This window comes from Oncorhynchus clarkii, chromosome 6, assembly GCF_045791955.1.
Source record: "Oncorhynchus clarkii lewisi isolate Uvic-CL-2024 chromosome 6, UVic_Ocla_1.0, whole genome shotgun sequence".
Classification (NCBI taxonomy): domain Eukaryota; kingdom Metazoa; phylum Chordata; class Actinopteri; order Salmoniformes; family Salmonidae; genus Oncorhynchus; species Oncorhynchus clarkii.
The window spans coordinates 27309226-27323106 of record NC_092152.1 but is presented as its reverse complement, the minus strand read 5'-3'; the positions used below and the strand labels follow the sequence as shown (position 1 = coordinate 27323106).

General features: G+C 42.5%; 1 protein-coding gene across 4 annotated transcripts; it reads right to left on the bottom strand.

Annotated features, from left to right (window-relative positions):
• Positions 1-4466: 4466 nt before the first annotated feature.
• Positions 4467-13451, bottom strand: LOC139410887 (ectonucleoside triphosphate diphosphohydrolase 4-like). Of its 4 annotated transcripts, none has more exons than XM_071156520.1 (14): positions 13305-13451; positions 12761-12869; positions 12426-12620; positions 12102-12307; positions 9342-9492; positions 9128-9231; positions 8943-9002; positions 8658-8788; positions 8470-8515; positions 6931-7099; positions 6497-6821; positions 6265-6350; positions 6003-6164; positions 4467-5888 (listed from the first exon to the last, which is right to left on the bottom strand). In XM_071156520.1, exons 2-14 carry the CDS (start codon positions 12766-12768, stop codon positions 5654-5656), a joined length of 1878 nt encoding a protein of 625 aa, XP_071012621.1. In that variant the 5' UTR covers positions 12769-12869; positions 13305-13451; the 3' UTR covers positions 4467-5653. The 4 variants fall into 4 exon arrangements, with proteins under 4 accessions (XP_071012621.1, XP_071012624.1, XP_071012623.1 ...); XM_071156523.1 differs by having other exon boundaries at positions 6931-7097; positions 8481-8495; XM_071156522.1 differs by lacking the exon at positions 8470-8515 and having other exon boundaries at positions 6931-7097; positions 8634-8788.
• Positions 13452-13881: the final 430 nt, after the last annotated feature.

Sequence of the window (13881 nt, the reverse complement as noted above, 5' to 3'; positions counted from 1 at the left end):
ATTTCTGTTACACCCGTCAGCAGTGCTTCTTGCGAGAGAAGCTTCTCAGCTTTAAAATTTATTAAAACCCACTTTAGGACAACAATGGTTGATGACAGGTTAAGTCACCTCGGAATTCTCAGTGTTGAGTCAAGGAGGGCACGCTCCCTCAACATGGATGATTTTGTGAAACATTTTGCCAGTTCTCACCAGAACCGCAGAATTATGCTGTTTTAAATCTACCTAGGATAATTTGGTTCCTCTGGTCATGATTAAAACCTGCACTGTGTACTAGCTAGTACACTGACATCCTAAAATAACAAATCCAAAGGGTATCATGTAACACAGATTTAATTTGGTCTTGATTAGGCCAATTCCAAAACTATTCTTTGCTACTAGTTAACCTAATATATATGAGCATAAATATGATACTGTAAATTTGTAATATTACTGGGAACCAAATTATTTTTATTTTTCAAGTCCATTTCTGCTTTATACTCGGTATGTCAAATTGCAGTAAGTTTACCTTTTTGTAAATAAACTATGCAATTTATGTAACACACAAATGCTATATTATCTCCTTGGTGCTTGAGCTTTATTTTCTGAAAATATTTTGGATGTTCAACACTTATAGACCCAGATTATATATTCATGAAAAGTGACCCAAGTGTGTGTGTGTGTGTGTGTGTGTGTGTGAGTGAGTGATACATTTAGCTGCAGGTAGAGACTAACAATTCATAGTATGTTAAAGAATTCTAGAGAAGTAACCCTTTTGGACCACACCATCTGCCACATTGAAGAACTCCGGGTTAAGTGAATTATCACTTCTACCTCTAATCAGCAATTATAGGATTCATTGATGCTCCTTAGATGCCAAGTTAGGGTTACACACTAATTTTCTGTCATGGTCTATGGACCCCCTGAAGTAGCCTTGGCCTCCCCCTGGCCACCCCATGTATAAAACTTTAGTTCTGCCACTGAACAGGACCAAATGTTGATCTACATAAGTAGTTTAAAAGAACGCCACATAAAATAGGTTTCCACCCAATTGCCGACAGATTTTCACGTGAATATTCTAAAAGCATTTTCCCACCAGAGATGGTTCCATCAAATGTACTTTATAAAAGGCTGTGCGTGTTGAGTAGTGCACATAAAACTAGCTTTTGCGGTTAAATTCCCATGTACCGAATACAAAATACAATTTAAATGGGTTTCCATCGCTTTTTCAACTCTCCTGATCGTTTTATCTACATTTTTGTGGGGGTTATACGGCGAATGTGACCGACCACTCAGTGCGGGTATAGCCTACTGCATGATGAGATTATTATGGACAAAAGAGCAAGACTATTTTTATTTGTCAAACGGCAGCCAAGCATCTATCATCATGTCACCAGAATAAGATCCTCGGTATTTATTGGAAAGGATCGTCAAGCTCATCACCGTGCTCTTTCGCCACCCTGTGAAGTTCATCATAATGTATTTAGTCTGTAGCCTAATAAACTGCATGCTTTCCCAAATCAAAGTGGGAGGACCACACAACACATAATAGCGGACTCCAAATTGACTTTGATATGGTTATTATGTCAATATTTTCACATAAAGGCGTTTCCACCGCCATTTCCCACATAATTAATTTTACCAACACAAATGACACCAATTTGTCTAGCATATTTTTTTTTGTCGACATTTCGACTGTCTTGAAATGTTTTGTCCAACATTTAGCCTACTTTACTTCATAAAAAGGTTGGATGGAAACCTGCCTAATGTCGCAAAGACAGAAGGATCATCTACTCATTATCAATCATAAAACATTTAAGATTAGGCTACTTAAATTATCAACATTGTTCTCCCTAGTCTAGACACCTATCCAGATGCAGTATACACAACATCACCAAAGGCATGCAGTCACCCCTTCAAATGAATGGATTTGGCTATTTCAACCACACCCATTGCCGACGTGTATAAAATCAAGCACACCACCATGCAATCTCCATAGACAAACATTGGCAGTATAATGGCCTTACTGAAGTGCTCAGTGACTTTCAAAGTGGCACCGTCATAGGATGCCACTTTTCCAACAAGCCAGTTTTTTCAAATTTCTGCCCTGCTAAAACTGCCCCGGTCAACTGTACGTGCTTTTATTCTGAATTGGAAACATCCAGGAGCAACAACGGCTCATTGCGAAGTGGTAGGCCACACAAGCTCACAGAACGGGATCGCCGAGGCGCGTAGAGCATAACAATTGTATGTCCTTGGTTGCAACACTCACTATCGAGTTCCAAACTACCTCTGGAAGCAACGTCAGCACAAGGGAGCTTCATGAAATGGGCTTCCATGGCCGATCAGCTGCACATAAGCCTAAGATCACCATGTGCAATGCCAAGCATCGGCTGGAGTGGTATAAAGTTAGCTGCCGTTGGACTCTGGAGTAGTGGAAACTGGTAGAGGAGGAATAATAGTCTTGGGCTGTTTTTCATGGTTCAGCCTAGGCTTCTTAGTTCCAGTGAAGGGAAATTATAACGATACAGCAAACAATGGCATTCTAGACGATTCTGTGCTTCCAACTTTGTGGCAACAGTTAGCGAAGGCCCTTTCCTGTTTCAGCATGACAATTCCCTCGTGCAAGGCCCATACAGAAAAGGTTTGTAGAGATCGATTTGGAAGAACTTGACTGGCCTGCACAAAGCCCTGACCTCAACCCCATCAAACACCTTTGGGATGAATTGGAACGCTGACTGTGAGCCAGGTCTAACTGCCCAACCTCACTAATGCTCGTGGCTGAATGGAAGCAAGTCCCTCCAGCAATATTCCAACATCTAGTGCAAAGCCTCCCCAGAAGAGTAGAGGCTGCTATTGCAGCAAATGGGGGCCCAACTCCATTTTAATGCCCATGGTTTTGAAATTATATGTTCAACAAGCAGGTGTCCACATACTTTTGGTAATGTAGTGTACTTAAAACTGAATGCCTAAATCTCATATATAAATTAAAATGTAACATTCTGCCACAACAAATTTATCCCAATCTAATTTAAGTGGTAAAGCTGTGGAAATAAATCATTGTTAGTTTGTTTATAAGGCCTACTCTGTTTAAGACATGAATGAGGTGCAGCAGAGGCAGGATCAGATGGGATCCCTCCTACAGCCCTACCATCACCGCCACCACCTCACAAGTTGTAGCGTAAGCTCCTCAAACATCCCGCCTTCAAACTTCATCACGTAACCAACGTCAGTGCAACTCAGTGGGGAGGTAGGAAGCTGAAGTGGTATGACCCATGTGTAGACGGAGGATGACTCAGCACATGGAGAGCAGCCTCTTGAAGCACCTACACCACTTGTACACAAATGCTGCTGGTGACAACTACAGCTGGTATACACTTTCAACAATGATCTGAGAGGGAATTTACAAATTACAGCAAATATTGGACCATATTCCCTCTTTCACATATGCTGTGGCTATTACATGACTATTTCTGATTTGTAACATTCTGCTTGGTTTGATACATGTAATTATATACGACTGTACTTACAGGGTAACTGTAAAATGCTACCATGGATAACAACGCCCCCTATTGGAATTAAAACCATTGGCTGCTGAGACCTGTTTCCTGGGGTTTAAAATGCTATAGGGTGCAGACAGAGCATCAAAAAGCATCTGTGATGTGCAATTATGCATGTAGTATGTACTTTCTATAATTCCATATGGTGATAAGGTTATCTATGACAGGAATAGTATAGGCCAGCAGGAGGTTTGTGAGGTTAGACCTTTACTGAATTTACAAATGCGAAATGCAGATATCTCAGACAGCTACTGTCTCTAGTCTCTGGCACTTTGAATTAATGACCACTAGCTAAGCTAAACAATTTGACCAGTTACTGTTGTTTCAGCTCTAAGCATTTCTCACAATTACAGGACAATGACAATTTCATTGTGAAAATAGATGAATCTGTAAAATGCATTGCATGTAATCTGTTCAATGCAGCATTTACATTTCCCATCTTAACGGTCAACCTGTATTAAACTAACGTCCTCGTCAGACTCATCCATCACCAGCTGGCAGACCTGAAATGTAACACAGGACAGACAGGGAGAGGAGTGAAAACAAACCCCCATAGTGCAGTGTTTCCAACCTGGTCACCCAGACTCTGACAGGCCGGCTACAACAACATGGCCTATAATAGGCTTGGGTGACCTGGTCATTAGTGGCTGACTGCAGCCTAGTCGTCTTGATTGATATCCCTGTGGTACACTCCTTTTCTTCCCGTGCTACTGGGGACGTGTAAACCCTGACCATGGCTGCTGTAAATATGCATGTGTTTATTTACTCAATACTTACATAACCAACGGGGACTCAAACTCATCAGCAATTTCCTTCCAACTCTCCTCAAGACAACGAGGGCACCCAATATATTCCACGTGAACACAAGTGAAAATCAACAGATTGCGTTTGATGATTTTTGTAGCTTTCGTTGATATTTTGAACCATAAGTCTCAAAACAATCTCTTTATTATTCAACACCAATGGTATTGTAAAACAAACAAAAATCCTGTGCAAACTGTGAATTGATTTGAGTACACCCTTCAATATAAATATGGCCTATATGCTTTCATAAACTAACCCCTTTACAGCAGTGATATCACAGCTTCTGAAAACGAAGCCCAGTGTGTTTGTCGAGATTTCTAATTAAATGATCTGCACCCCATCACGTGACACCATTGAGCTGAAAAGACAGCAGACATTTTTTACCCTACTGTAGCCCTACTGGAGCCCTGTGTGGATTCAGCTGGAGTGTCTCTCCAGTGATAAGACAATAAATATTGCACCATTGCAGCTTTGATAGATGCTGCCTGTTCTGCAATAGAAGGCAGAACAAAGGATACAAAAGAAACTAAAGTAAAAAAAGAAGCAGTGACAATCAAAGTATGACAGGTGTCTGTCTACACTGAGGAGTACAGAGGGTAAGCAGAGGCATACACCATTCCTCCACACAATAAATAAGCATTCACTAATCATGCACCCAAACGACAAACAGAGCCGCTAGTACACAAACATATTAAATTGCATCAGGATAATGTGACAGGAAAGGAAGTGAAACTCCACTCAAGTACAGAGAATCTATACATATGAGCTAATACAGTATGTACTCTAAACAGTAACGGTTTCACGATCCTCCTCGAACCTGCTCGTCTATTCACATTGATTCAATTCTGTGCACTAATTGGAAAAGACAGTAATTTAAGGACTTTCTTTAAAAATGTGTTGTTTTTTGATTGACTAATTAGGGGAAGTTATGAGGCAGCTGCCATTCGAACCTTACAGGAAGCTTTAACAAAACCTGCGTGACTGGATAAAGTATGCATGGGGAGCTCTCAAACCTCAGGCAAGGAGTTACACACCAAGTACCTAGTTCATATTTCCAGCAACATAAAAAAAAAGGCAGATTGACATCATTAAAAATAAATAAGACAATCTTATGGTTAACTCAAGTATGCAAACTCAACATGCAAGATCTCCCATACCAGAGTCCCTCCCAGTGCTGTTTCTCTGTTCATTGGATTCATTCAAAATCCAACTCAGTTTTAGAGTTTTTTGTCATTACCAGCTAACAAATGAAGGCCTGAACATAAAAGTGCAGGCATAGGGAAAGGAGCTGGTTTTGGCGTGAAAGCTGAAGTCTAGAGGGTGATAGGGAGTGAGGGAGATCCCAGACCCTCCTCTAACCACTCAACAGTAGAGGGGGTGCAGCGCTGCGTGGTACAGCTGTGGATACGTCGGAGTCGCAGCAAGTAGAGCAAGATGGAGAGGAAGACAACCAGGAAGCAGGCCAGAAACAAGTAGTGGTTGTTGACAAAGGAGAAGCTGTGATGCCAGTGGGCGTGGACTCCTTTGAGGGTCTCCTGCTGAATATCCCTTGGAAAGGAATGTAAAATAGTGCAAGTTTTCTCCATATCCTAATCAGCAAAAATATATTGGCGTATCACAGTGTTAAAGCATGATGAAGTGTGACAGCAAGTGTTCTCTTACCTTAAAGGTAGAAAGCGGGTTCTGTAAAGGATGGCTCCAAGAGTCCATTGCACCTCTTTATCATAAACTAAGAGGGCAGTCCTCAGGTTTTTGTAGTCTATAGGGAAGGAGAAGCCTGAGTGGAATACCTCATACATCCAGGCTGATTTAAAACACTGGTACCTGCACACAAGACAAATGTTTACATGAATTCTCCCGACAACTCTTTACTATTACTGGACTCAAGTCTTACTAAAGAGCCAAAGCTGGTGGTGGGACTTACTTGAGTCTGTGAACATCAGCGTGAGATGCATATAAGCCTGAGTCAAATCGCTCTTTCAGAGATTTCCACTGGGTGGCGCAGTAACCCTGGAGATGAAGCACAATGTTGATTGTAAACACAGCCACCATCTTACTGCAATTAGCCTAAGCTATGGTGAAATACATGCATTTCCATGCAGTTAGGAGTGCCAACTACATTGAAGAAGTGCTGCTTTGCTGTGGTAAGGCCTCACCTTGGCAGCAATGGAATACTTTGAGGAGTTAAAATCACCGCCCATGCGCAACACATCCTCTGTGCAGTAGTAGAACTCAGAGAACCCATAGAACTGGCTGTTGGGGTAGTCGATGGGAGGCTGGTAGATGCCATTGAGGGAGGAGTGAGTCTCGTTGTTGCGGTTAAGGAAGGGCTGAAGCAGCTGTCTGCAGTGATCAAAATCCCCTGTGCCACGCAGGTGGAGTTTCTGTGTCGCTGGCCCCACCTCGTCCTGCAGGTCTATGGGTAGACACGGGTCGAGCAGGGGGGACTCTGCCGTTTCACCTACATGCAGACCCAGGAGCCTGGACAAACCAACTAAAATGAGCTCTCCATAATGACAGCACTGAGCAATGTCAAACTAGTAAACTATCAGTATCATTAGCTATCATAGCATGTGTTAAAGGTTCTTACTTGTTTTTAGTGAGAGTGTTCCTGATAATGCTCTCCTCATATCTTTGTCGAGCAGCATTGCCTCCAAAGCCCAGGAAGGTGGACACATACACCCGGTAGACATGCTCTGTCCGGTGGGCATCGCAACCCAGGTTGAACTCCGCAAGTAAGTTCTTGGCCACTTCCTCCTATAAAAATCAAACATTCAATATCAGCCAGGAAATTACATTATTTTATCTAGGACTGTCTATGTGTATAACAACCATTTACTTAAAGAAACTTTGATCAAGACGACAGTTCTATAAAGTTCCGCATTTAGAAAAAAACTGCAGGTGAATTACGTTCAGTGGAGAGCAAAAACTACAAGAGTAAGAGCGCATGCAAATTGTCATAGTAAATTGAAAACCAAACATTTTTGTGAACTGGCAAAAATAATTGCGCAGGACTGAAAAGCTGATGGACTTGGACTGCTTTAAATGAATGTATTATTATCTGGTCATGGATGTTTTGCACGATGGCTCTTAAGCATTATCTGTGATCTTAAAAGTAGACTCAGCAAAATGACGTTGCCACGAGCAGCACCGTAGATATTGAGATGAGCGAGATGCAAAACTTTGCTCTCACACAGTAACCAGGTTTCCATTCAACCTTTTTATGCAAGTACAGTACATGTTGGATAAAAAAATAAATAATCATAACAGGCCTGATGGAAACAGAAGATTTGTCGGTAAACTTTCCAAATGTCGACAAGATAAAATAAGCTAGACAAGGTGGGATCTTTGTGTCGGAAAAATTATGTAAGAAATGTTGGCGTTAACACTTACACACAAATATTGATATTATAACCATCATATTGAAGTAAAGTCACCCAATAACATTTGTGGTCCTCCTACGACTCGTCGGGAAACCATGCAGTTTGTTAGGCTACAGATGAAACTTCACAGGGTGGTGAAAGTGCAAGGTGATGAGCTTTATGCTCCTTTCCAATAAATATTGAGGATCTTATTCAGGTGATATGATCTATTTTGTCCATAATAATAATAGATCTAATGTAGGCCCTACCCACACTGTATCTGCGAGCTTTTGTGGGCAAACTCGCTATATAATGCAACATTTTTTGAGAGAAAACCATTAGTAGAGTTAAATGCAATGGAAATCCATTTAACTAGTATTTATTTAACTGCAAAAGTATGTTTTTGTTTGTTTTATGTGCACTACGTCATCACACAGCCATTTATCCACAAGTAAATTTGATGGAATCTGGTGGGAAAATGCGATTTTAAAATATTTGCATGAAAATCTGTTGCCAGTTGGATGGAAAGCTAGCTACAGACACAATATCTGCGCGTGTGTGCATGGGTTCACTTCATGCTGTTATAGCATGGTAGCCAGAGGACCAAAAACAGCGAAGAAGTTGATTCTTGCACTTTAACGCTCTTAGCTGTTGCAGAAATTACCCCACTATGCGGTTTATTGTATGCGTCTATATCAAATTGCGGAGTCTACCTTTAGAGTTTGAACTAACACATTCTACTATGAAGCAATGCAGCAGGCTTATCTTTAGAGCAGACCTCCAATAGTCCACTCTGAATGGAGAGGACTTCATCTCCAGAGGACAAACATGATGTTTACAGGTTTAACCAGGGAATGAGTGGTGGGAAGAGAAAATGAGTGAGTGACAAATTAAAAGAGCACAAAAAAGGGAAATTGTTGTTGATAATAACCTGTTGTGGAGAAGCAAAGCTTACAGTTTTGGGCACTTCATATGCTATCTGAGTGGAGACACCCCCCATGTCCAGAACACCAGCGGTCCTTTTCCTCACCAGCGCCTCCTGCTGGTCACCTCCAGGTACCTGCACCTCTACAACTGCATCCCTCTCTATAGGAAGGATGGGGGAAGGAGCCACGGGTCCCATTGAAGAAAAATAATGAAAGACAAATAAAGTGGTGTCAGAGGTAAGTAAAATAAGGGAATTAAAGTATTCAGTATGACGATATGCAGATATCTTAAGGAAATGTATTTAGATACTTACCACTAGCCACGTGATTAAACCTTCCAAGGACAAAGTTGATTCCAATCCATGCATACACACCTGTCCAAAAACAAGGATAATTTATATATTCCAGCATTTCCACACATTTTCAACACAGATGGTGACATCTCAATGTTGAATGGCCAGTGTTTAGCTTGCCTGCTACTCTAAACAGGTTAGCTCACCTTCCTGCTTGCCAGAAATGACCTCCACATGGGAATCAGAAAAGAGGAAGTTGAAATGTACAGGGATATCGGTCCGTAGATCCTCCAGAAGTGCTTCCTGTTGACTGAAAAAGAGGAAATAGGCCAATGTTAACATGGGAGGTCACAGCGGTAATAAAAAATAAACACTTGCAAGTTTCCATCTCAAGATGAGAAATACTAAATTGGGGTGTACCTGTCAGACAGCACCCTCATTCCAGCCGTGCACAGGATGTACAGAGGGGTCTCCTGGTGCTTGTGTTTGGGGATGTGCTGGGCAGCAAAGCTCAGCAGGGGGTGGATGTAATCACTGGCCTTCTCTGGTGTTTTTGCAAGCTCTGAGATGCCTACAAAAAAATAACAAAGTATTAAGACCATGGCTCCGTCATTATTGGGTGGAATGGATAAGTGCTTTAAACTAAGCCAATGTCTTCTAAACAAAAAAAAGAAACGTCATTTTTCCAGACCCTGTCTTTCAAAGATAATTTGTAAAAATGCAAATAACTTCACAGATCGTCATTGTATAGGGTTTAAACACTGTTTCCCATGCTTGTTAAGGAACATGCACCTGTGGAACGGTTAACTTCTTGAGGGCCGGTGGCAGTATTCGGTAATTTGGATGACTGACGTGCTCAAAGTAAACTGCCTGTAACTCAGGCCCAGAAGCTAGGATTGAAAACTGAAGTTTCTAAAACTGTTCAAATAATGTCTGGGTATAACAGAACTGATATGACAGGAATCTGCCCATCCAAATCCTTGTTTATGGGAAAATCAAAGGAATACCTCCCAGATTGCAGTTCCTAGGGCTTCCACTAGATGCCACGTCTATATAAATAGTTTTAGGCTTGTTTTTTATTTTTTAAATGAGCTAGAATTTTTAGTTTTCCTAGGTGGCTCCCATTTTGACTGTAGTATTGTGGCGTGTGTGGATGAGGGTGCACACTTCGTTATTCATCTCCGGTAATGAACATACTATTCTCCATCTTAAATTGTACATTTACATTTAAATTGTACATGTACATAAATTGTATATTTACATACTAAGGTACCCGAGGATTGATTAGAAATGTTGTTTGACTTGTTTGGATGAAGTTTATCAGTAACTTTTGGGATTAATTTGTATGCATTTTGAACGAGGGAAACAGGTGGATTACTGAATCAAGCGCGCCAACTAAACTGACCTTTTTGGGATATAAAGGACTTCATCGAACAAAACGACCATTTGATGTGTAGCTGGGCCCCTTGGGATTGCAAACAGAGGAAGATCTTCAAAGGTAAGTGATTTGTTTTATTGCTATTTCTGACTTTCGTGACGACTCTGCTTGTTTGGAAAATGTTTAATGCTTTTGTACGTGGGGCACTGTCCTCATAATCGCATGGTATGCTTTCGTCGTAAAGCCTTTTTGAAATCTGACATAGCGGCTGATTTAACAAGAAGTTACGCTTTTAAACGATGTAAAACACTTGTATTTTCATTCATGTTTAATATTACGATTTTGTATTTGGCGCGCTCCGATTTCACCGGATGTTGTCGAATTTGATCCCGTTAACAGGATTTCTGCGCTAAGACACTAACAGCTTACAGACGGTAGGCAATTAAAGGTCACAGTTAGAAGAACTTAGGACACTAAAGAGGCCTTCCTACTGATGCTGAAAAACACCAAAATAAAGATGCCAAGGGTCCCTGCTCATCTGCGTGAACGTGCCTTAGGCATGCTGCAAGGAGGCATGAGGACTGCAGATGTGGCCAGGGCAATAAATGTCCCTACTGTGAGACACCAAAGATAGCGCTACAAGGAGACAGGAAGGACAGCTGATCATCCTGGCAGTGGCAGACCATGTAACAACACCTGCACAGGATCGGTACATCCGAACATCACACCTGTGGGACAGGTACAGGATAGCAACAACTGCCCGAGTTACACCAGGTACGCACAATCCCTCCATCAGTGCTCAGACTGTCCGCAATAGGCTGAGAGAGGCTGGACTGAGAGCTTGTGGGCCTGTTGTAAGGCAGGTCCTCACCAGACATCACCGGCAACAACGTCGCCTATGGGCACAAACCCACCGTCGCTGGACCAGACAGGACTTGCAAAAAGTGCTCTTCACTGACGAGTCGTGGTTTTGTCTCACTAGGGGTGATGGTTAGATTCACGTTTATCGTCAAAGGAATGAGCGTTACACTGAGGCCTGTACTCTGGAGCGGGATCGATTTGGAGGTGGAGGGTCCGTCATGGTCTGGGGCGGTGTGTCACAGCATCATCGGACTGAGCTTGTTGTCATTGCAGGCAATCTCAACACTGTGCGTTACAGGGAAGACATCATCCTCCCTCATGTGGTACCCTTCCTGCAGGATCATCCTGACATGACCCCCCCAGCATGACAATTCCACCAGCCATACTGCTTGTTCTGTGTGTGATTTCCTGCAAGACAGGGATGTCAGTGTTCTGCCATTGCCAGCGATTAGCCCGGATCTCAATCTCATTGAGCACGTCTAGGACCTGTTGGATCGGCGGGTGAGGGCTAGGGCCATTCCCCCCATAAATGTCTGAGAACTTGCAGGTGCCTTGTTGAAAGAGTGGGGTAACATCTCACAGCAAGAACTGGCAAATCTGGTGCAGTCCATGAGGAGATGCACTACAGTGCTTAATGCAGCTGGTGGCCACACCAGATACTGAGTGTTACTTTTGATTTTGACCCCCCCCCCTTTGTTCAGGGACACATTCAATTTCTGTTAGTCACATGTCTGTGGAACTTGTTCAGTTTGTGTCTCAATTGATGAATCTTATGTTCATACAAATATTTACACATGATAAGTTTGCTGAAAATAAACGCAGTTGACAGTGAGATGACGTTTCTTTTTTTGCCAAGTTTACATTATGAAACCAGAGTGGGAATGTATACATGTGGCTCTTCCCAGCAGCACACCAGTCATCAGCAACCAGGTATGTCTCACCTGGCTTGATCTTCATGACAACTGGTTTCCTGTGCTGGTCTCTCATCTGTCGTATGTCAAGCAGATCATGGGGATTACCATTGTGCTGGGGCCAACAATACACAAACACCCTGGAGCCACTGCTACCGCAGTCTACCACCAAACCGTAGTTCAGGTTGGGATTACTGGTGTCGGTGGCCTCCACATCTGTGACTCTCGCCAAGTGTCTGGTGATCAGAGGTGAATGAAAAGTTGACAATTGTAAGCCAAATTCAGCCAAACATTTTCTTGTCTTTACAGGAATATGTAATGGTATCTTCTAATGTGCCGCTACTAGTGACTCACCTATGGAAGTAGTTGTCCTTTCTGATCCAGATGTCCTGGCCCTTTCCTGTTACCAACAACAGGTAAAGCAGTCCTAGCAATCCCACCAGCAGACCAAATAAGAGTAGCTGCCTGAATGAAGGTAGCAGTAGACGAGGAAGAACCAGGGGTGACAGGCTGAAGTGCCAGGAGGCTGGGAGGCACGAGAAGCTGATCCTGTAAGGACAAGTGAGACCTTGGTATGTATGGTACAATACACTTTGACTAGTCTATGCAATAGCGGCATGCATGCCGACCATGGAATAATAATTAAAGGGTAACAATTCCTAGTCCTCTACTCAGTCGGTCGAGCCTACCTTCCCATGACGTGGACTGTCCTAGTTCACTGGATGAAAATCATTCAAAGGGGACACGAGTCTGGGATGTTGGCTTCAGAGCCTCACCATTTCTCCATCTGCTCATTGTCTTGATAAAATAAACACGTTAGCTACAAGCTAAGCAGTAATTATTACTGATGACATCGATACCAACGCGTGTCAATACCAATGGTGACATTTGGCCACTAGCGCATCCACCGGCACAACTGCCACGTACTTCATTGCATAATAATGTAATGATACTGGTCCGATTTCAACTAGTTAGCTGGTTTAGTTAGCGAAGACAATACGTTAGCTTTCTATGTAGCGTTTCCTAGTCTATTGGATAAACAATATACATGTTAGTTAGCTAGCAAGTTTATTAAGCGGGCGAATGTTTGGATTCTGGCTAGCGAAACAAACAGATCACTGGTTAACCAACGACGATAGCCGGGGTATTGCTAGGCTACCGTTAGCCCCTGCCCTGTACTAGGAGTATGCTGTGCCCACGGTCCATCTAAAACCAAACTTAAAATGTACTTACTGTTGCGTTTCGAATGACTTCGTTGCATAACATTTACATTAGCTCGTTTGCTGCTGAATATTGTTACTAATACTATTGGGAGGATGCGCTAACAGCACCCTAACTAGCTAGTATTCAGTGCGCAGGTCAGGCAGATGTGACGTAGCTAGTAAAAGGTGCGGTACGAAAGTTTTTAAATCATTGGCACTCCCTGGCGGCTTTCACTGGTATAGCCTGCTTGCTCAGGGTTGGGAAACTGGCAGCATCCTCTGATCCTTTTTAGAGGGGGACTCAGGCGGTGTCTTTGCTTACTGTTGCGAGGTAGAACACACAAGGTGCAATTTAGTTGTGTATCAGTTGTTTTCTTGCTGCCCCTCGTGAGTTTAGATTGGTGGCTCCCACCCCCAACAACTCAAAGTTGCCACAAATCAAGAAAAATGTGCAACTACACTGAAAACAAGGAAACAAAGAAAACTGGGTAACACTTGACACCCAGTGTTATAACAGCTGACATAATATGGTCTTAATACTGTCATGGCGCAGCTATTTAGACCTGTTGTGACAAATTGCATTGTTTTATGGCTAGTAATGACACCTA